The sequence below is a fragment of the Hemitrygon akajei genome, chromosome 13 (genome assembly GCF_048418815.1).
Source record: "Hemitrygon akajei chromosome 13, sHemAka1.3, whole genome shotgun sequence".
In the NCBI taxonomy this organism is placed as follows: domain Eukaryota; kingdom Metazoa; phylum Chordata; class Chondrichthyes; order Myliobatiformes; family Dasyatidae; genus Hemitrygon; species Hemitrygon akajei.
In genome coordinates this window covers 87,116,447-87,139,934 of record NC_133136.1, presented here as the reverse complement: position 1 = coordinate 87,139,934, position 23,488 = coordinate 87,116,447, and the positions used below count along the sequence as shown (strand labels likewise).

General features: G+C 43.7%; 1 protein-coding gene across 1 annotated transcript in view; it reads right to left on the bottom strand.

Annotated features, from left to right (window-relative positions):
• Positions 1-21,965, bottom strand: part of LOC140737556 (uncharacterized) — a 175,655-nt gene extending 153,690 nt beyond the window's left edge. Inside the window, exons 1-4 of the mRNA XM_073063998.1 lie at positions 21,909-21,965; positions 16,510-16,536; positions 16,360-16,386; positions 24-83 (exon numbers count right to left, since the gene is read on the bottom strand). Of these exons, the coding sequence (XP_072920099.1) occupies positions 24-83; positions 16,360-16,386; positions 16,510-16,536; positions 21,909-21,965 (171 nt within the window). The remainder of the gene's footprint in view (positions 1-23; positions 84-16,359; positions 16,387-16,509; positions 16,537-21,908) is intronic.
• Between the last annotated feature and the right edge of the window lie 1,523 nt (positions 21,966-23,488).

Genomic DNA, 23,488 nt, shown 5'->3' with positions numbered 1-23,488 from the left:
GCATGCACAAGTTATCCACAAACCTTGACAGTGAGGATCTGATTACTGTGCAGAGCCGCCACAGTAGGGGAGCCGGGCAGACCCTGGGAACACAACACAACAAAGGAACAAACAAAGAAACACAGCAAAACAGCACAAGGTTTTCACAATTCAACTCAAAACACGGCACGTCACTTTGCTACTATCACTCTGTTTACTGATGAATTTGAGACACTCCCCGAATTAAAATTGGAACTGTACTAAGATTGCGGAATGATTTGCCCAAAATTGGCCAAGAGGATTTTTGCTGCTTTGCAATATTTTTGTGAGGCTTTCTATCATACCTTTGCTTAACTCTATGCCATTTCAATTCTATAATTAATATTGTGTCTGTGGTTACAGAAGTATGATTACAACACAGGCAGCTAATCCAACTTTCCTCACAGTTTCCTGCTCAGCAAGATTGTTATAAATAACTCTTTAAGTCTCAGATCACACATGAAGAATGATTGTTTGGCAGGATTTGATGGGGGCTTGAATTCAGTACGTTCAAGGCAGTAATGGTTATAGGAGTCTATGGGAAAAAGTGTAGTGGAAAAAAAACTGCTTGATAGGTAGTTTCACCAAATATACTTGTTGGGAAGTCAATAACATTATAAACAATAAATCAGAAAATATCCTGTGTTACTGCAGGGTTAAAATCCGCCTTAGGACAGACTATCTATAGGACAAGTATTCTAAGGTTTCGATTTCTAGTAAAGCAGTAAAGCCCCTTAAAGAACCTACTTCCAAATAAGTTGAAAAGAAAGAGATTGCCTTAATTTTTGGTTTTAGCATTATGGTTTATTTCAGAGTCTCAGTCCAATTACTTGACTGGACTTTTCCTCAAACTGTGTCACAAACTTGTGAAAATCACATCAAAGAACAATATTTTTTTAAATCAAAACCCATTGGTATCAATCATGCTTTGAATGTCATTTCTCTCTGGGCCCATTTCAGGATTGCTTTAAGAATCAGACTTTGGATGTGCTTCTCAGAGCTGTAGAAGAGTTAGCTAAAAGTCCACAATTCATTGCCAATAGTGGAGACCAGTTTACTCCCTATCTTTAAGAAATTAATGTTTGCATTGTTCAGTTAGTCTGGCTTGTAATGACTGGATGCTATGATGCATTATTTTCTGCATTGACTAGAGTGATGGAGCCATAGAGCACTACAGTACAGAAACAGGCCAGTCAGCTCATCTAGTCCATGCTCCAACTATTCTTCTGCCTAGTTCCATCAATCCGCACCAGGACCATAGCTCTCCACCCACCTCCCATCCATGTACTTATCCAAACTTCTTTTAAATGTTGGCATTTCATTTGCATCTACTAGCAGCTTGATCCGTCCTCTCACCATCCTCTGCAGGAAGAGGTTCCCCCTAAACATTTCACCTTTCACCCTTAATACATGACCTTTAGTTCTAGTTCCACCCAATGTCAGTGGAAAAACCCTGCTTGCATTTACCCTATCTATACCCCTCATAATTTTATATATAACTCTATCAAATCTCTCCCCATTCTCCTATGCTCTAGGGGTAAAAAAACAGTTCTTCCCTATTCAATCTTTCCCTACAGCCAGGGTTCTCAAGTCCTGGCAACATCCTTGTAAACTTTCTCTGTACTCTTTCAATCTCATGGTTATCTTTCCTGTAGATAGGTGGCCAGAACTGCACACAATACTCCAAATTTGGCCTCGCCAACATCTTATATAATTTCAACATAACATCTGAACTCCTGCTCTGATTTATGAAAGCCAACATAGCAAAAGCTCTCCTTATGACCCTATCAACCTGTGACACCAACTATGGATCTGTTAACCTTCAATTTAGACTTAATTATTTACAAGATGATGCAAAGCCATTTTGACTCACAGTCTTTTGTTGTTTTGTTTTCTGAAGTTGGTAAAGACTTGCCAACTTCTATTGTTTGAAAGAACCTTAATCTCCTGCGCAAACTTTCTTTCAAAAGAAAGGTTGCAGAGACAAACTTGGTTGCAAAGTGTACTGGAAAAATGATAACTGTGGATGATTCTTCAAACAGCTTCTGCTATAAACATTTGAAGCTTTTGACGACATTTCATTGGGCTGGATTTAAAGTCTTTGTCTTTGTCATGCTTGGAGGAAGGGGCTTTAGAGCATCACATCCTAAATTTCCGGCCGTTGACTTGTCGGCATGCTTCAATCTAACTACTCAGGTGAAACAAGCGCCGTGCACATATACACTATTCAATTTAACTGCCGCACACACAGAATGCTGGTGGAACTCAGCAGGCCAGGCAGCATCTATGGAAAAGAGTACAGTTGACGTTTTGGGCCGAAACCCTTCATCAGTGTTTTCTTCAGTTCTGCTGAAGGATCTCGGCCTGAAACGTCGACTGTACTCTTTTCCATAGATGTTGCCTGACCTGCTGAGCTCCTGCAGCATTTTGTGTGTGTTGCTTTGGATTTCCAGCATCTGCAGATTTTCTCGTGTTTGTCAACTTAACTGCCAGTACTTAAAGCTGCATTGCACACATGATAATTAATGGCTTCAGACCCCCACCTGAACTAAACAATCAGTGGCCAATTACCTTGCCTTGTTTATGTTTTGCCTCCATCAGGAAGGATGGGGGGCGGTGTTGAGAAGTTGCCAGGCAGTGGCGGCACCCCGGTTAAAGCCATCCTGTACGTGGATGACATCTCTACCTTCTGCTTGGATCCACGGTTGGGGTGCACATCAAAACTGCATCTCCAGCCATGGGGGTTGGACAGAGACAACGACAAGAAGCATGAGGCCATGTCTTCTGATAATGGCTGGCTCACCTACCTGAGGGTGCTTGGTATCTCATTCAGAGGGGTCGAGAAACGCAACAAGAATTGGCTTGAGTGGAGAAGGAAGGTTAAACAACATTTCAGACTGAGGGAGTGATGTTGCCTCTTAATAACTAGTATGAGCCTGGATATCAGGTATGAGTAGTTCTCAGGTTTGTTGTACTTGGTGCAGTGCGGCCTGCACCTCATTCTTCCAACTTGGAAACTACCTGGGCTTTTTCACCAATTGTTGAGACACTGTAAGCCTCCTTCAACATCAGTGTACTGACAACCTGAAAACACAGCCCCTGCTTGTGGAAGGTGCAGGCAGAATATGATCTCCTGTTATCTAGGTCTCCCTGCTGAACCCAGTAACTCATTGCTGTAGCCCTTGGAGTTTCTCTTTGCTTGCCTGAAGCTGAAGTGGAGAGAGGGATGCGGCACAGCACACATCTCGTTCTGTCTAGAGTTAATGCCTGTAGAGGCAGGGAGTGGGCTGCTGAATGCCTGCATCTCAGTCTTGTTCTTGAGTTGGTCTTGCTGCCTTTTGCATCTGCCACAATCACCAGAGAGCAGCGTGCGTACTCGTTAGGAAAATACACACAGTGGTCACTGTATTAGGTACATCCTGTACCTAATAAAGTGGCCACTGAGTGCATACTCACTACTTTCTGCTGCTGTAGCCAATCCACTTCAAGGTTCAATATATTGTGCATTCAGAGGAGCTCTTTTGCACACCACTGTTGTTATATGAGTTACTGTCACCTTCCTGTCAGCTTGAACCAGTCTGGCCATTCTCCTCTGACCTCTCTCATCAACAAGGCATTTTCACCCCAAGAACTGCTGCTCATTGGAAGATGTTTTTAGCTTTTGTACAATTCTCTGTAAACTCTAGATACTGTTGTGCATGAAAATCCCAGGATATCAGCAGTTTCTAAGATACTCAAACCACACTGTCTGGCACCAGCAATCATTCCATGTCAAAGTCATTTGGATTACATTTCTTCCCCATTCTGATGTTTGGTCTGAACAGCAACTGAACCTCTTGACCATGTCTGCATGCTTTTATGCATTGAGTTGCTGCCACATGATTGGCTGATTAGCTGTGTACAAGCGTACCTGATAAAATGGCCGCTGAGTGTATGCCTAGAGTTGTGACCAAGTAGATGGCAAGGCTCACTGGGAGCAGAAATCCTGAGAAAGAATTCTTCAACCTCTCCTAAACAAAGAATGAATATCATTCCACTGAGGAATGCACTCAACATGGTTACTCAAGAAAGCATCTATGATGCTGCTCGATTTATGACCAGATTACTCTGTCATCTACCCAGTTCCTCAGAACTCATCCTCATTCAGAGGCAAGTTCTAGGGATCATGGGACAGATCAAGTTGCATTCCAAAACTGCTATTAAATATCACTCTCAATGAGGCCTAATGTGCTTAAGTTGCCGAACTACCTCTCCCCATCAATTTTCCTGACTGCGTCCTTGAACACTGTCATCTTAAAACAGGGAGTTGGTGCGTTGAAACTGGGTTTCTGACATGCTGTCTTTTTTTCATGTTTCACCTTCTATCTTCTCAGTCCATCTAGTCACAGAAGTTAAAATTCATTCCACAGGCGGAATTGGAGCTTTGTAGACGATGAGGCTCACCCACTGAAAATCTGCCTTCTGACTTTATTGAACACTCAGGATTAGCTCAACACTGCTGGGATTAGCATTTATCTGTAATTTCCTTCGAAGCAGGTAAAAGAGGAACAAACCTCAATTAAATTGTTGAGTCTCTGGTGACCCTGCAACATGAGCAAATATGAGAAAATTTCTCTAAGCTACTCTTATTCCCCCCGCACCCCCCAGTTCCTAATCAAGAGGCGCCAGCTCACTTGCTGACAAGCCTTTGACATGCTCCATTTCCGATCATTAGGAATGTGGGTGTGGGGTGTTTTGATGGCTTATGATTTTCTTCCTAGGAAGCCTTTATCTTGAAAATTCATATGAGATTGTCTACTTGTCTCTAATCGTGAGTGAATGATGCCAACAATGAATTGCCATTTGGTGATATATCTGCTGGAGAATTCATACAGTCATGTCTTGAGGGTGATAATGAATAAAAAAAAATAAATACAGTTAATTATCACTTACAGATGTTGTGAAGATGATGTGAAAGGGAATGTTCAAATACTAAGTCATTTAAATTTTCCGCAGCTACCCTATGCTTTACTCAAAAACGATGCGTGAATAGTCATTTTATTTTGTTCAGCCTTGAAAATAAATTAGTTTTTCCACTGATGATGGAAGCTTTAGGATATCACCACAGCCTAGCACCATGTCTGGATTGGATTGTCTTCAAATAGGAACTATCAATTCAAGAAAGTATTGACTTTGTTCAGCTACTTACAATGCTTGATAAAAATCTAGGCTTGCAGAATTATTTGAAAAGAATAATCCTTTTCTTGTGTATATAAATGACATGGCACCTCATTTATTATTCCAAGTTTGGCATTGTGGGGTTGTTCGGGAAATTGCTTATGAAAGGTATCCTTGTGCTCCCTGGAACACACGGCATTTACAGTGGAAAGACAGCTACATTTCTAGGCTCGCTCTTGCCAGTTTCAAAATACTCCTGATATCACCTTCATTTGTTGAATTGTCTGGTGAATAGCCTTGCTCCTTCTCACTGAAAAACCTGGGTTTAAGTTCATAAATTTGTGACTATTACCCTCCATTTTCTTTGACTCTAATGGGATTGCCCAGACAAGTGATAGAATTTCCATTTAATGTATACTTCCTGTGCCGATATCTCTGAAAAGAGGCTAGGTAATTCAGTGGCCATTAAAGGAACAGGAAATTACCATTATCTTGCACTTACCATACATCATGAAAAATCCAATAGTTAATGGGTCAGGAACTTAGTAAACTTGTTTCCTCTACACTTCAGTCAAAAGCTTAATACCTTTTTGGCTGGATGATCCAACTCAAAGCATAATGCTTTAATGCACTGGGTGATAGAATTTTATATGAAACACCTTCATTATTCACGATCAGCTACCTCATGGACAAGCATAAAGTATCATCCTCCCTGTCCGACACTCAACTGGAGAGGTTGCCGAACAAGCGCAGCATCAGCAAGTGCACACACTTTTGTGTCCATTTCTGTGACCTTCCACGGTGTATCACTGGATTATGAACAACACAGCGCTGGATGTCAGGAGCAAATCTTAGTAGCTTTAAGGGTTGCAGCTGGTAGAACTGCTCCCTCGTAGCTCCAGTGATCCAGACTCAACCCTGACCTCCAGCGCTGACTGCGTGTAATTTCCACATCGTGTTTTCACCAGCAGCCCTGATTTCCTCCCCACATGCCGGTTACTGGTTAAAGTCTTGATTTTAGTTAAACATTGTTAATAACTGAACAAAGTCGATTGTTCCTTTTATTAATAGTTGAATTTAAACCAATCCAGACATGGTGCTGTGTAGTGGTGGTATCCCATAAGTTCAATCCTTAGTGGAAAAACTGAGTTATTTTTAAGGTTCCACTAAGAAAAAAAATGCCTATTCACACTTTGTTTTCAAGTAAGGCACAGCTAGCTGCCTAAAATTTAAATGACTCAGCATTTAAGTCTTTATAGTTGGCCACTCTAAACTGCCTCCTTATGTGGAATCTTGGAGGTGTTGGTGGGAACTGGGGAAAATAAACAAGGTTAGTGTAGGAATATGGGTTCTTGGTGTAGGCTCTGGGCTGAAGGGCTTGTTTCAATGGTGGATGACTCTATAAACCAGAGGGATAACGATCCAGGATCAAACTGGACACCCAGACTTCTCCTCCAAACCGTACCTCCTCAGTCAGCCAGGCACTGGAAGTCCCATCCACAGTGATGTGAACTCATCAATCGGTGAAGCCTCGCCAAAACGTCAGGACTTGCTGACTGGCTCTTCCTGACTGACCGTTGGTTTGCAGACAATAGCCAGAGGACAAACTCACTGAGGTGGGGAAGAGGAAGCGGAAAGCTCACTGGAAGCGGGAGGCAAATTGTGGGCCCGATGCCCGGAGGGAAACTGTGGAGTTGAACTGCACTTTGGGGAACCAGCTGCTGACAGAAATTCGGAGAGGGCGATGAAGGGGGCCACCTTGGAGCACAAGTCTGTCCCTGTCATGGTCACCTGGCCCCACTGGAAGGTGGGAGACTCGTGATGAAGTCCATGGCAATGTAGGAGCCCACAGGGCTGCTAGTTGGAGGAATTGGACTGGGCACATTGTGGGCAGGCAGTGATGGACAGACATACGTACAATATGTGATAATGGTGGGCTACCAGATCCAGCATCACAGAAAATCCCAATTCTTTTGTGCGTCTGGATGGCCGGAGAGAGGTGAGGTGTGGGTCCACTGGAATACCCCAGAGCCCATACGGTTGTCAGTTGTGTCGGCCAAAGCAGACTCGTGCGATAGAGCCTGTTGGATCTGGTTCTCAGGATCCCAAACAATGGGGGCGAGGATGGAATGATTCAGCCTGGTAGAACTGTCATGCCTTAGTGCTCTTGGAGCTGGCTCAGTAGGAGATGGTGAAGTTGATTTCCTTGAAGAAAAGCTGATGTGAGTTGAGTTGGTGGACCTGTTGTATGGATATGAGGTTCTGATAGTCAGTCTAGATCAGGAAGGATTCAGCATTTCCCATTAGCCAATGTGTCCTTCCCTCCAAGGCCCATTTAATGGTGATTAGCTCCCTGTCTCCCTCTCCATAACAGTGCTGTGTGGAGTTGAACTTGTGCGAGAAGAAGGCACATGGGAGTGTCTTCCCATCCATTCCTCACTGGGACAGAATGACTTCAGTGCCCACGTCAGATGCACCCACCTCTCCCAGGGAAAATCCGGAGGGCTTCAGATGGCAGAGAATGGAAGTGTGGTCTGTGGCAGTTAACTGTGAGGGAGGTGAAGGGAGAGGCGATTTGGCTGTAGTTTTGGGTGAAGTAGGGGAAGCCCAGGATGCGCTGTAGCTGTTTGAGGGAGTGCAGTTGGGGCTGTTCAATGATGGTACGCGCTTTCTCTGGGTCCATGGTTATGCCTTGGGGAGAAAGGATGTAACCCAGGAAGGAAGTGACTAGGGTGTGGAACTGGCATTGCAGTATAGTTGGTTTTCAAGGAGACACTGAAGGACTGAGAGGATGTGACAGATGTGGTCTCGGGGGTCCTTGAGAAGGTGAGGCAGACAAACACATAGCTGTGTAGCACCTCAGAGGGTTTCACTTACAAAGGCTTGGAAAATGGCTGGACTGTTGGAAGGTGCAATTGGTATCACAAAGTATTCACGGTGGTCAGTCGGTGTAATGAATGACGTTTTCCACACATCCCCCTGGCAGCTGAAGATTAGATTGTACACACTCTGTAGATCCAGTTTGGTGAAGATCTGGACCCTATGGGGGTGCTCTGAATGCACTATCCATTAAGGGGACAGGGTAGAGGTTCTTAATGGGAATTTATGAATCCATATGGTAGCTGACAGACCATAGTGCTTTTTGACAAAGTGTTTCAGTGATGTTGTCATTCGCGGCTGGAGCCTCAGGAGGGGAGAAAGAGGAGGTCGATCATGCAGTCATGTGGTTTGTGAGGAAGCAAGGGGCTGGCTTCCTTGTTACTAAAGGTGATGGCTAATTCATGGTATTCCTGTGGAGGCTTTGTGAGGTCGGGGGCTTACTCTGTCTCCACTGATTTACTGGGTGAAGTCAACTGAGGTTGCAGACAGGTGAGTCCCCAGCTCAGCAGTGAAGCAGATGACCAGGCAAAGGGAGGGTCGTGAGTGGAGAACCAGGGGTCACCCAAGGTGAGAGGAGTGATGGGTGAGTCAGTAATGGATGGACATACGTTGCTCTCTGATACTCAAGTGCACGGGTCTAGTGAGCTCTCCGATCATCTCAGAGCCCAAGGGACATACGTCGATGGCCGTGATGCAGCAGGGGTGAGTGACAGGCTTGTTGGGGAGTCCAAGCTGCACTCACCGAGTCCAGTCCAGAAAGTTTCCTGATGTGCTGAAGATCTGTTGTGGTGTGGGGGCAGAGAGAGGGAGAGTTGGTCAATGGTGCTGGAGCAAGGGGTTGGGAGGGTTTACCATCTAGTGGGCTCCTTATGTCTCCCTGGTGGTCCTGTTTCCCTGACACGGTGGGCACTTCATTAATGGATGGCCGGCTGCTCCACAAGGTGTTTTTCCACTGACGCTCTCTCTGTGAGGGGTGACCATCACCACATGGGCTCTGGAGCCATTGCTGAAGAGGGTCCTGCAGCCTGGAATAGTTCTGGGGACAGAACTGAGGTTCTGGCTGGTGATGAGGAAGGTTGTTCCATAACATGCTTGTCAACACGGAGGGCCAGAGTGATGGGACGTTTAAGTGGGTGAACATCTCCCATGTAGACAGCTCGTGCTCCGAAAGGCTGTGATGATAATGGGCCAGTGTTCCAGCTGCACTCTGCCACGAGGGTCCTGAATTCTCTGGTGTAATCCAGCACTGAGTGTGGTGAAGTATCCAATCTGCTGTCTCCCTTCCACCTCTTGAATGGTCAACAACCCAGCACATCTCAGTGGTGAAACCCTCTTATTTATTGCAAATGGTGTTTTCATTGTCCCAGTTCATGGCGAGCTGGGTCAAAGTTTGCCCAATCAAGAGGGGGAAGATGAAGGCAATCTCGGCTCGGTCTGCAGAGTACAGAGGTGGCTGCATCTCCAAGTGTCAGATGTACTGGGACAGGAAGTCGCTGCATCAGATTGGGGGTCCGTCAAAGTGCCCCTGCGCCAGAGTCCGGGGTTCACAGGGAGGAGGCTGACTGGCGTGGGGTTTCTGTACTGGGATGGAGAGTTGGAAGAGAGTGGTGAGCAGATGGTCAGTGGTTTCCTGCTGTTGTCGATTGTGTACTCGTGTCACGGACAACTTCCTTTAGGTGAGAAAATTCTGCTGGTCAATCACCATCCCATCAAGAAACATAGGGGAGACCTTGACCCGAATGCAGAGAGGCAGAGACAATTCAGCGACGAATGATAATTTTAATAGACTGCAAAGATAACAAACCACGAGGGGCCACAAGATGAGGGAGAACAGATACTAAACAGCACAGGCCACAAGGTAACTGAGGACTGGGAGCAATCAGTTGAGGCTGTCCAGGTCAATGGGTGAACAAGGACTATGGATTAGTGTTGGGTTTAAATAAACTGCAGGTGATGAGCTGGAAATGAGAGGCAGGTAACTCACGTTAACTGGGTGGAGATTGGGAGGTGCCAGCCTGACATCAACTGTGCCCATCACCAGTCTGGATATTGCTATGATAATCAGGAAGTGTAGGAAGATGAGAAAGCACAAAGACCAATCCTGACATAAAAATTGAAGCTAGCAAATATCCAGAAGTAATAAATGCCAGCTCACTAGGTCAATTAATTGTGAATTAGTAGTTACTTTAGCTATGAATAAACAGTAACATCATATCCATTTTTACCTCCTGTCTCTAGAAACTGTGTATTGATCGCTACTCGTTCATCTGATTACAGCTGAACTAAAAGTACATCAAGAATTATTGGCCTGAGCATGAAATTCTGAACTCATCGCTGGTGGCTAAGAAGAAGACTCATGAGAAACACATTTTGTTATCGAATATTTTTCCTCTGTTTATCTGCTTTACACTGAGCCCCTGCCTCAGCATGGTACCAGTCTTATCATCCTATGGATTTGACCCGTCTTTGTTTAGTAAAGAACGGGCAGTTTTTGGGTAGTACTTGAAGGAAAAAGTAGTTCAGAGAGTCTCTGCTGTAATTCTGCTCCTAAAATGGCTATTGCAAGTTCTAGTAGATTGTTGAGCCATAAGGGTTTAAGTCATCTAGCATAGAAGCAAAATCTCTGGGCCAGCCAGCTCTGCACTCATCTACAAGTACGATCTATTTTGTTCTCCTCACTTTCCCATATCCTGACAGATTCTACGGCACACTAGGGGCAAATTACATCAGTCAACCAATCTACTGGCCTATATATCTTCAGAGTGTGGAAGGAAAGCAAATCCCCTGGATGAAACTGTCATGGGTTACAGGGTGAATGTGGAATGTTCACACAAACAATGCCCAAGGTCAGGATTGAACCTGGGGCTCTGGAACTGGGTCAGCAGCTCTACCTACCTATGCTGTCTGTCTGACCCATAATCCCAATGGATCACGTGGAAGAACATGCCATGGTCTATATGGAAAGTTTTGACTATAATACAATAGTAGCTTTCCATGGGAGTGTTAGTTATACTCAAAATACAGGATCACTACAAGAGCTAAGCAAAAAACTGAAGGTGAAATACCAGATTGCTGGAAGTCTGAGATAAGACCAGGAAATGCTGGAAATGGGCAGCGGGCTGGATAGCATCCATGGAAAAAGAATCAAGCCACTGAGTTTTCAGAGTTCAGATGAATATTTTCATTGTGTGCTTTATAGCAGCTTCGTACAGTACGCTTTCTGATCAAGATGTGCAAATGGCACCACTATAGTGGGCCGGAACCCTCATGAGTACAGCTTCTATCCCACTATTACCTGGCTCTCAAACAGACCTCACCCACACTAAAGATGAAGTCCTGATTCCCAGACTACTCTCCCATGGCTCCTGCACTTTATTGGTTTAACTGAACTGCACTTTTTGTGTAGCAGTTACACGGTATTCTGCATTTTTAAAAATGGCCTCAATCTACTTCTGCATGGCATGATTACGCTTGGATGGCATGCAAACAAGAAGTTTTTCACTCTATCTTGGTACACACGACATCATAACCCAATACCACAATCAAATCAGGCATCCACATCCCCTACTAAATATTGCTAATCTATTGATGAGATCCGGCTTCCGAACAGTGCCATTAAAAATGCAATTCCTTATATTCCAGGGAGAAGCCCGCACGAGAAACATTAGCTGCTACATTGATAGAAATGTAGGCTGCTTTTAAAAATAAATTTTGAACATTATGCGAACTCAGCCATAATGTTACAGGTCTCACCCGAAAGATGATCAGAAGTCACAAAAGCACTGTAAATACAGTAAAATAGGCCATCAAATCATTTTTTCTGTCTGGAGCCACAGAAATAACAGATGGATTTAGTGCACAGGAAGGTTGGTCACTTTATCACTCAACAGCCTAAGGAAATGAAGCCTGTAGATGGCTTTGTACTTTCCTTGAGCTTCGACATGAGCAGCAGGCAGTTTTCCTCAAGGAAGCTCCTTTGCAATTCTTACAAAAGTGTTATTAATAGGAAACCATTCCCTTCTGTATATTATGCATCACCAGGTATAATCCTTCTTCTCTTCGGAAGCCTGAGTCAGAAATCCTGAGTCGTTCTGGTTTTGATCTGACAGACTGACTGAAGTTGAATTTTTATTTCTGGGTCTGTCTGGTCGACAATTCAAGCTGGTGTCAGGAAGGATAAACGCCGAAGCCCGTGGGGAGTGGGGAATTGCTTTTGTCGGCATGTGGGGAAAGTGCGCTAGGTTTCTCAGAATGCAAACTTCTCATTCCCTCCACTGTGGTTAGGGAAGGCCTCTGAAATGTTTAGAGTCATGGGTTCAAACTGAAAGCCAGCAGTGTGTTCTGTAGCACCCAGGAGATGCTGGAGGAACTCGGCAGGTCAGGGAGCATTCATGGAGCGGGATAAAGAGTCTACACTTTGGGCCAAAGGCCTTCATCAGGACTAGAAAGGTAGGGAAGATACCAGAATAAGAAGGTGGGGGTGGGGAAGAAGTTCAAGCTGGAAGGTGATAGGTAAAGTCAGGTGGGGGAGGGAGGATGAAAGGAGAAGCATGGAGGCGATTGGTGGAAAAGTTACAGGGCTTAAGATGAAGGAATCTGATAGGAGGGTAGGGTGACCCATGGGAACAGGGGAAGGGTGGTGATTGGCAGGTGAAGAGAAGAGTAGGAGGTATGAGGGGAGCCAGAATGGGGAATGGAAAGGGAGAGAAGGGGGAGGAGGAGAAATTAACAGAAGTTGGAGAAATAGATGTTTATGCTAGCAGGTTGGAATATGAAATGCTGCTTCTCCAACCTGAGAGTGGCCTCATTGTGGCAGCAGGGGAGACAATGGACCAACATGCTGAAACTGGAATGGGGAGTGGAATTAACATGGTTAGTCACCAGGAAATCGTCCCTGCTGCATGTGGAGCGAAGGTGTTTGACAAAGTAGACCCATTGAAGATGGAAGATGTGGAGGAGATTGATGTCCTGGATCTGGAGGCTCATGGGGTGGTAGCTAAGGACAGGAAGAGCTCTGTCCCTGTTGTGGTGGTTGGAAGAGGTGATGGATGCGAATATTCGGGGAACGTAGGAGATATGGGTGAGAATGGTAGAGGAAGACAAACCTCGTTCTTTGAAGAAGAATCTTATTTGAGGAAGCTTGTACTTCTTGTTTGGTCTGATGTTCCAGGGCAGTGATGAGGCACAGAAGGGGTTCTTCACATGTACTGAACATTTATCACTCATTCTAAAACAATGACCTGTTTTAATTGCTCATTATTTCTTCAATATGTTTTTTTTTGCCAGATTGCTACATTTCAGAGATGCTTCTTTGATTGGAAAGCAGTTTGTGACAATGTGAAAGGCAACAATTACATTTCTTTCTTTTTATGAAAAATTCATTCACTGCAGATGAGCCGGTCATCTCTCCACAGTCACATTAATAATGACTTTGCTCAGAAACATGGAAACCATGTTTGCAGGCTGCTCCAGGAAAGCAAGCAGCATGCATTTCTGAGCAAAGCATTTTGCGTCATGAGTAGATGGACAGGATTTCCATCGTGTTGGTGCACTGGCTGTGCAAGTCACTGTCAGTAATGGCCACAAGCTGACAATTGCCCCTGTGCCAGACTGTGAACTTTCACTGAAGCTGAAGTCTCCATCTGCAATGACCTTCCCCTTATCAGAATGCTTTCCTGAACTTAACAACCTTTGAATAACCACCGGCAAGTAACAGACTACTCTTTGCAAAGTCTATTCAGCCTTTGAGACTTCACCAGAAGTTGGAGAAGTTGATGTTCACGCTGTCAGGTTGGAGGCTACCTAAATGGAATATGAGGGGTTGTTCTGAGAGTCACCTCATCATGGCAGTAGAAGAGGTTATGATTAGAAATCACTTTGAGACTTTATTAACGTTGACTCTTCTGTGAGGGCAGTTTAACGTCACAATTTGAAGGTGGGAGTTAACTACAAGAAGTGAATTTAATGATTCAAGCACCAGTTAAGTAAGGGGAAGATGAGATTGGCTAACACCAAATGTTAAGAAAAGCAACAACAGTAATGTTTGTTTTAGCTGGCCCGTTCCCTATAGGAAAACACACAACGTGGTAAGCTTTGAGTGCAAAAAAATAGGGGTTGCACTCTGCCACTGTGAAAAAAAGGATCAGCTACCTTTCTTGAAATCATACTACAAAGTGTTGGAGGACACATAAAAGCAGAGCATTTGTCACGGTGGTTAACGGATCTGGTAACACACAGAAGTTCTTAATTTAAGTGAGTTGATATCTCAGAAGAACTGAAAACCTTCTCTAACACAGTTGTAATCAGACACACACATCCCACTTCTCTAACACTGATATAATCAGACACACGTGGAGATTAATGGAGGAGGCTCTCCACCTCCCTTGCATGCTCTGTGTGTTCAGACAGTCCCCTATGGAAGATGGTTTCCTCTAAGCTCTAAAGGAATCAGGAGAAGGAATTTTAACCTACTCCGTCCCACTTGTTAGGAATGCACTGGGGAGTGCCAGAATGGTTGGGGATGGTTGCCGGGGAGTGGCCACCTGGAAACACTTGTGTTATAGAGAGTGAGGAGGTAAGGCAATGTAGGAATAGATATGAAACAAGCTCTATCCTTTATACTGCCGCTTCAGGGGTAGTCATACTGTAAAAGACTCCTTGTTGCAGGAGTGCCCGATGATGGGTGATCCTAGAATAAAAATGGCCAATTTCCCAGTTGCCAGGGGAACGATAGCAACTCTCCCAGATTCACGACCTTGGCAGCACCTTGGCACAGTCGCTAGTGACACTGCTGCACTGCTCGTGGTCAATCACGGCCTGGAGTACAGGGGACAGGAGAGTGTGCACTTCCCCCTCCTCTGGCTGAGGGTTTTCCCCACAACCCAAAGGCGTGGCAGAGTAACTGACTCTAATATAGCTGTGAGAGAGAGCAGTTTAAAGAGAAATAAGTGGGGAGATGAAACAACAGGGAGTCCTCTGTGACTAGGTATGGACGCAGTGGGCCAAACAGCCTCCTTCCACGTCATATGAAGATGTGAAAATGGACAAAATAAGGGAGTTGCCTGGATCTGTTTTGGTAATAACACAATTTGATGTGGAAGTGGTCATATTCCACTCTGAAAATAAAGCAGCTTTCAGACTCATGGCTGAATTTCTAGGGCAGTGCATTCCCACTTGCTGAAATATTCCAGGAATGAAATTTAACACTTTAAATATTACTGTACAGGCATTCCCCAAGTGGTGAAAGTTCTAGTTACAATTTGTGCCATGACTCTGTTGATTCTTTCAGTACAAATCTCAGGTTTCCAATCTACTTTTCATAAGGTGTTTTCTCCAGCCTTCTCAATCTGTGACATTTCCGTTACTGAATGTTTTCCAGGGACATATCTCATTTGTAATTTGAGGAATGCCGATACTTTCCAAAACACTCTCAGCATTCAAGTACCCATGCATCAGTACCGCCATGCATTGCTGGAGAACACTTACTTCTATTCACTAATATGTCAATAGATTACGTACTGGCACAAGGCTCCCACCATTGAGGACAACTTCAAAAGGCGGCACCTCAAGAAGAGGCGTCCACCGCTCAGGGCCATCCAGGGTATACCCTCTTCCTATTACTGACATCAGGGAGGGGGTACAGAAGCCAGAAGGTACACACTCAACATTGTAAGAATAGCTTCTTCCCCTCAGCCATCAGAATTCTGAATGGTCCAGGAACACTATCTCACTGTTGCTCTTTTTGTACTATCTATCTATCAACTTATCTATCTATCAATCAATCTATCTGGCTAGCTAGCTATCAATCTATCTATCTATCTAGCTATCTATCACTCTAGCTATCGATCAATCAATCTATCAATCTATCTATCTAGCTATCTATCAGTCAATCTATCTATCTAGCAATTTATCAACCTATCTATCTAGCTATAAATCAATCATTTTAACTATCTATCCAGCTCTCTATCTACCAATCTATCTAGCTATCTATATTACAGCCATAAGCTAAATTTCATGACTAATGCCGGTGACAATAAACCTGATTCTGATTCAGTGGCTACAAAGTGCATGAGAAAAGATCCTGTTTTATAGTATTCACAAAGACTTCTACCCCTCAGCAAAACCAGCCCTATGTCACTGTCCTGATAGACTTGGAATCTAACCACTCTAAAATTTGCTGTAATATACTAGGATTTCTTTTGGCCAATGAAACTGACAAGAAACTAAGAAATGTGCAATTTAAAGGAAATCGCCTTTCCAACAATTGCACTCAAGACTACATGCCATGCACCTTGGAAAACTTACCCTCGGCCCCTGGTCTCCTTGATCACCCTGAAACACACAAGCACAGCTAATTATTATCTTTGCAAAAGCAATGAGAAATTAAGAATTTTGCTTCAAGTAGGATATTTTATGGAACGAGAAATATACTTATGCAAAACTGTATTCACAAACCTTGTCACCTTTAGGACCAGGTGGACCCTGCAAAAGAACAATTTGACGTCATTATTTCTCCACCCAAAATTGTACTCTTGAAATTTGCAACCAGTTTATTAATTTGCTTTAAAGAAAAGAAATACTTTATTTCCCTTTGAATTAAAAAGTTGGTGAATCACGCCCAGCCCTATGATTCTCCAGTTAAAGATAACCAAACTAAGCATCTGTCTGTGTCAGGAGGATAGCCAGCTCATGGACATGGTCCAGAGACTAAAATTATCAGCATTCCTCTCCTCACAGAGGCACCACACCCAAGGTTAATGTATATGGAGCTCTAATTGGTGTAACTCTTGAGTAGTGAAGGGCTAGGCCCAGAATATTCACCAATCTTATCAATTTCCAATGTGAATTAGCCAACTGTGCAATTCCTGTACCTTTTTCCTTTTATTCCTACACCGTTCTGGCTACCTCCTTTTCATAATATGACAGGATATAAGTTTCATAAATTCTAAGCTGAAAAAGATGAGATTTTATGGGCAGATGGATTCTACTGCAGATGAAGTGGCTTGTGTGGTCTTGAAAACAAATGTCTAATAAATCTTCGTCAGTAAAAGGGATCATCTTCCTCTTGTTCTGTGCATGTGTTTAATTACGGTGTAATCTTCAGACATGTGGCATGATTGATCTTTTGAAGATTTGGAATTCCTCCACTGATACAGAGAACTCTAATAATATGAGGAAAATTATTATAACTATGCCAAAATGTGAAATGAAACACTGAAATCTTTTAAAGGTAGAATCAAAATTATTCTCAGTGTGTTATGTATATAATATGCTCATAACTGCCTTTTAAATTTGACCCTAAAATGTTGCAAAATCTTTAAACCAGACCTCAATATAAAAAATAACATCATGGTACAGACACATGTGATTAATAACAGCAAATTAGCCGGCAGGGGAAAGACAAAGGGACGACTGTGTTTTGCTAACCTCAGCAAACATGATTACTTTTATTTCTGATACTCTGACATTTACTTTGTGCATACATGTGTTATTTCAGCAGTTTGCTGCACGGGGCATTTTTCATATCAATAATGCATTGATCAAGCAGAATTAAATACAAACATCCCGGCTGCAGCCAGATTTTACCCATTTGTTTTTTTTACAGAGTTGGTCCAGTTAGGGCTCTTGAGCTGACAATATTACGGAGTGAGCGAACACGAAGAAACCCTTCATCAGAAATCTAAGCTGGATTCCTCGTCAGGGCAGTTTGTAGTAAACCGCAGTGTGATTCAGAAAAGTGGGTTCGATTTCCTTCTGGCTTGAGAGGAGAATGAAACCTTAGGCCTGGCCTGGTCTTGGGACTGTTCATCTGATGTTTTAATACCCTGGAACCTAGGGTCTGCCTGCACTGTGTGTGCCCTGCCTTTCTTCCTGCGGCAGTTTTAAAATTGGGATTTAGATTCTGAAACGGTCCTCTGGCAGATCTGAGTGAAGATGCAGGTGAACCTGGAACTTTTCTCAGATGGAAGGGTGCAGAATAAGTTGCAGAGTCATAAAACAGTGTTCATTAAATTTACACATTTCATTTTCTATTTCTCAAGGGAGAAGTATACAGTCAGCAGATTGAAAGCTTATTTCTATAATTTTTAATTGATCGATCCATCCGATTAAGTACTTTTCTGGCAAAATTCTCCACTGAGTGCCAGCTGGTACAGCATTACCCATCAGCTGGAAGCAAAATGCAAATATCCGCTGATTGTAGGTAACAACCCTATTCTCCATTACTTCCGCAGATATTTAAATATTACCCAAATATTCTCTAGCACTGAGGTTGCACAGTCATTAAGAATCTGGACAAATTCCAAATTCTGGTACTCTAAATTTAGTACTCTAATTTATCTGAAACCTTTCCAAAGAAGATCCAGCAATATTTTCAAGTGTTGGTTTTCCATGTGGAAAAGGAAAAATGCAATGTCATTGTCATCTTCCTGAATCTTGACCTTACATCGGTGCATCATATCACCACCTAGCAGACGCATAAGCTTTAAATTCATGTTTGCTTTGCTAGGCTCTGCACATTAATTGTGACAGGTTTAATAGCTACAGCCTCTGAGCCAATGTAAGAAATGTGTGGTACAAAGAGCTGGGCTTGCTGCTGGCACCGTTTCTGTGATCAAACAAGGGAAGACTCATATGGGACACATTACTTCACAATCAATGCAGGAATCCGACAACATGCAATCAACTTGAAAAGCTACAAGAGGAGGAATTCCAGCTTCTGGTGATCAAAAAATTCCAGGAAAGGGGTAAGTTCTTTCATAATTTCTTTTCAAATGCAAACATGAATTTTCAACTTTTGCCTGAGATATAATACTTTCAACAAGAATTGCCTTACAGTGAATAAAATACTTTTCTATTGATTGTAATTTAAAACAGGCATACTTATAAAAACAAGCAAAGTGACACTGAGTGACACTGTAGCATTCAAAGGAAGCTGAGGTGAGTGTTTGCTTAAATCGACCTGCAAATCTCTTCAATGATTATAGGTTTCACATTCAATTACCTTTACCTGCCTCTAGTAATTCAGGATTTACAGCAGTGGCTTCAATTTCACAGACCAGTTATGAAAACACAAGCATTCATCCACAAGAGAAACTTTGTCACAATCCCATTCAAAATCTGGAGCTCTGTTGTTGGGGTTTGGAAATTACAGCACTGCCTTTCAAAGGCGGGGTCCAATTAAAAAGTGCGGTTCTACATATCTATTTATACCAACTTTACAAGGACTTGTCCACTGGAGTTAGAATCAGGAGCTGAAGAAGGGGTAAAGGACATCAGATGGCGCTCAAATAGAAGGATAAAGTGCAACTTAAAATTTCTTAGGAGTTTTGACAGAACAGGTGAAGAGATGATTTCTTTTTCTTTCCTAGGTGTCTTAATAAGAGGTCAGCCATTCAGGACAGAGATGAGAAAAAAATACTCACCCAGGTGATGTTGGAGTTCAATCCCCATTGGGGGTAGCAGACCATTAGTAAAAAAGTATATTCAAGATAGGCATCAATAGATTTTTGGATGTGAAGGGAATCAAGAGACATGGGGTGCAACAAAATGGTTTTGAGGTGCCAGCTGTGTTCCAGTGGAATGGCTGAGCAGACATGAGAAACAAAAATCACTTCTGTTTGTTTCTTATGTCCCTGCGTTTAAAATTTTGAAACACATATTAATCAGAAAGAGTGAGATACACTGGGAGAGATACAGAAGGGGAATGGATGCTAGTTTGCAAGTGTTAAATTGAGAAGGTTGAGCCCTTTGTGTCTTGTACCGTGTGAGAAGGAAAGAGCACAGGCAATGAGTATGAACTTTAAACGTGTATCATGAATCTTACAAAACTCTGTCCAGGAGAGAAAGAGTAATAAGAACAGCCTTTTCTCCCTCTTATTTCTTGGACACCTCATAAACCAATGAGTCACTTACATCACACTGTAGCACACATAATATATCCCAGGACATCCGGCATCCAAGAGAATGAAGACATTTTGACTTGTTAGTGATAGTTATGTTTCCATTCACAAGATGGGGGGCGGTTTTGTCTGAAGACAGTGAACAGAGTGACCACCACAAAGAACTCACCCTTGGCACTGGGACTCCATCCACCATGATTTGCCGTGAATTCAGATCTGACTTCTGTGGCTCTGCAAAAAATCTGGCCATCTGAGTTTCTCAGTGGAAGGAACACTTGGTGTTACACCTACAGCCAACTTTATAACTACAGAGCCCAGAATGCAAACATACATAACTGGTAACAGAGTAAAATACATCTGTTTATTGTATATTTCACAGTAATCCTTTCCTTCATCGCACAGAATGGTCCTAAAGCAGATGGTGCAAGAAGGAGACAAAAGAGAGACTGCAGATGCTGGAAATCCAGAGCAACTCACAGGAAATGCTGGAGGAACTCAGCAGGTCAGGCAGCATCTGTGGAGGGAAATGAGCAGTCACCACTTTGGGCTGAGACCCCTCATCAGGATGGTGCAACAAAGCTTTATCCTTGCCCATCCGATTGTATCCCAGAAACTAAATACAAAAGCCGCAGTACTCTGCCTGAATGGATGGTGGGAGCTGACTGAAACATAGCATCAAATCTCATAAAGGAAACACTTGCACGCTGTGGGGAAAGGGCAGGTGGGAGAGATAAAGTGGCGTCTCTTTCAGACAGAGAATTCACAGAGACATGATAGGGTCAATGGCATTCTTCTGCCCTGTGAGATTGTGTGATGGTTGGTGAGTCTGACTGACCAGGAGTCAATCAGGAGGAATTTGTAATATAACTCTGTCACTCTCAGATGGCGAGCTCCGGCAGGCAGATGTGTGGAGCCCGATGAGCAATTAAACTCCAGTGGCAGTTCTCAATTCAGGAGGCATTTTAATTTACAGTTCTATGCTTGTTGCACGTGGTCAGTGCTAACATTCACTGGCTGCATCCCTCTTGAGGGGAGGGGTTGGTGGTAGAAGGGGGCATCTTTATTAGTCACTTAAAGCTAACCTGCATTACTTAAAGCCAATATTGGCTTCTTAAAGGGAAGGAGGTGTAGCATGGTCAAAGGAGATTCTGGTTGGCATTAAGGGGATCAGACTGACCTGCCAGGCACTGAAGAATGGTATTACCCTGAAAAGAGTGGTCTTTTTGGCTTCTCGAAGCCTGTTGGCTGTCTCTGTGACACCAGAGACACGAGCTACATGTGGTAGGGCATTTGGACCACAATGGAGTACAAGTCTACCCTGCACATCAACAACAGCAGTGAGGCTTCACTTCCTCACAGGCTGAATGTCTTTTACGCTCAGATTGATGCAAGGAGCGAGGTGCCGGTGAGGAGGACCCCCTTTCCACCTGAGAAGCAGTCACTCTGTCTGGCTGCAGCTGACGTGAAGAAGACCTAGCCAGGGTCAAACTACTTGAAGCTGCAGGGCCTGATGACGTACCTGGTCAGGTGCTGAAGGACTGTACAGCCCAGTTAACTGCAGTTCTAAAAGACACCTTCAGTCCACTGTCCGCTTTGCTTCCAGGTGTCCACCATCATCCTGGTACTCAAGAGGGCGACAGTAACCTGCCTCACTGAAGACCATCCAGTGGCACTGACCTCAACGATAATGAAGTGTTTTGAGTGGTTGGTTATTGATCACATTAAATCCCATTTTCCTGTGACATTGGATCTTTTCCAGTTTGCTTATCACTCAAATCGGTCCAATGATGATACTGTAGTCTCTACACTGCACCCTGTCCTGTCCCACCTGGAAAATAGTGCCTCATATGCCAGGATGTTGTTTATTGATTTCAGTTCGGTGTTCAATATGATCATCCCTCAGAAGCTGGTGGGTAAACTGTCTTCACTGGGTCTTAACACCTCTCTCTGTACCTGGATCCTGGACTTCTTGACAGAGAGGTCACAGTCAATCCACGTTGGCAGGCGCATCTCTAGCTCCATCACACTGAGTTCTGGTGCTCTCCAGGGCTGCGTTCTCAGTCCCCTGCTGTTCATGTCACTGATGGGTGACTGTACTGCTAGATCCAGTTCAAACCAAATCGTCAAGTTTGCTGATAACACAACAGTGGTGGGCCTCATCGACAATGATGATGAGATGGCATACAGAGAGAAGGTAGAATGGTGCAAGCACAACTTGAGACCAAGGAGATGACTGTGGACTTCAGGAAAGTGCAGGCTGACTACTTCACACTGCACAAACATGGCTTCTCTGTAGAAAGAGTTAGGAGCATCAAGTTTCTGGGAGTGACATAATGGATGATCTTATCTGGTCCACCAACACCACCTCTCTGGTCAAGAAAGCACAGCAGCATCTCCACTTCATGAGGCGATTGAGACAAATGAGGCTCCCCCTATCATTCTGGCCAATTTTTACAGGAGCACTGTCGAGAGTGCCTAGACCAGTTACATCACTGTCTGGTAAGGGAACTGCAAGGCATCTGACTGCAACTCCCTGCAAAGGGTTACAAGCTCTGCTGTGAGGATCACTGGGACTCTTTCCACCCATTGGAGATATTTATCAGGGGCACAGCGTATGCAGGGCCCTTAACATAGACAGTGATCCCACCCAACCATGTAACAAACTCTTTGACCCCCTACCGTCAGGCAGGAGGTACCACTGCATTAAGCCAAGAGCTGTTAGGAAGGGAAACAGCTCCTTCCCTCAGTCGGAAGGCTATTGAACTCCTTGCCACTCAGGTCTCATCACGTATGAAGCACCAGTAGCAATATACTGTTTACTTTTAAACTTGTAAATTCACCTTGTTTTTATTAATTTACTAGTGGTTTATTGTTGCTTTATGAATTATGTGTGTGAGTTATGTGCATTGCGTTGTGCACCTTGGTGTGGACAAATGTTGTCTAGTTTTGTGTACAGTTTGACAATAAACTTGAACTTAAAGGACTTAAGGACTAGGAACAGGCGTGGCTGCTACTGTTTCCCGAGCCTACTCTGCCACTCTAAAGTTCTTGGCTGATTTGACTTTTGTTTCCAATTCCATTTTGCTGCCCAATCTCACAACTGCTGATTCCTTACGAGTCCAAAACCTACCCGTCTTGGCCTTCACTATTCTTCACAGCGCTCATGGGTGGAGGATTCCAGAGGGTCAAAACCCTCTGAAGTTTCATCTCAGGTTGGCTACCAAACCTGGGACTTGGGTGACAGTGTTAGATACCCTGCCAGCAGCAATCTACACCATGTTCCTATTAGCTCACTACTTCTCAAAGCAGTTGTACTTTTCCAGTAATACCCAAATCAAATTACACTCCACTGTAACAATCCTACTTCAGCACCTTATATATTTTAATTAGATCACCTCTCCCAAAACCACAGAGGGTAGAGTTCCCATTCTGCTCAATGTTCCCTCATAAAGCCAACTCATTTATTTCTGGAATCTGATACATTTTTTGTTGACCAAAGGTATTAAAGAGATAAAGCGATGAGATGGGCATAT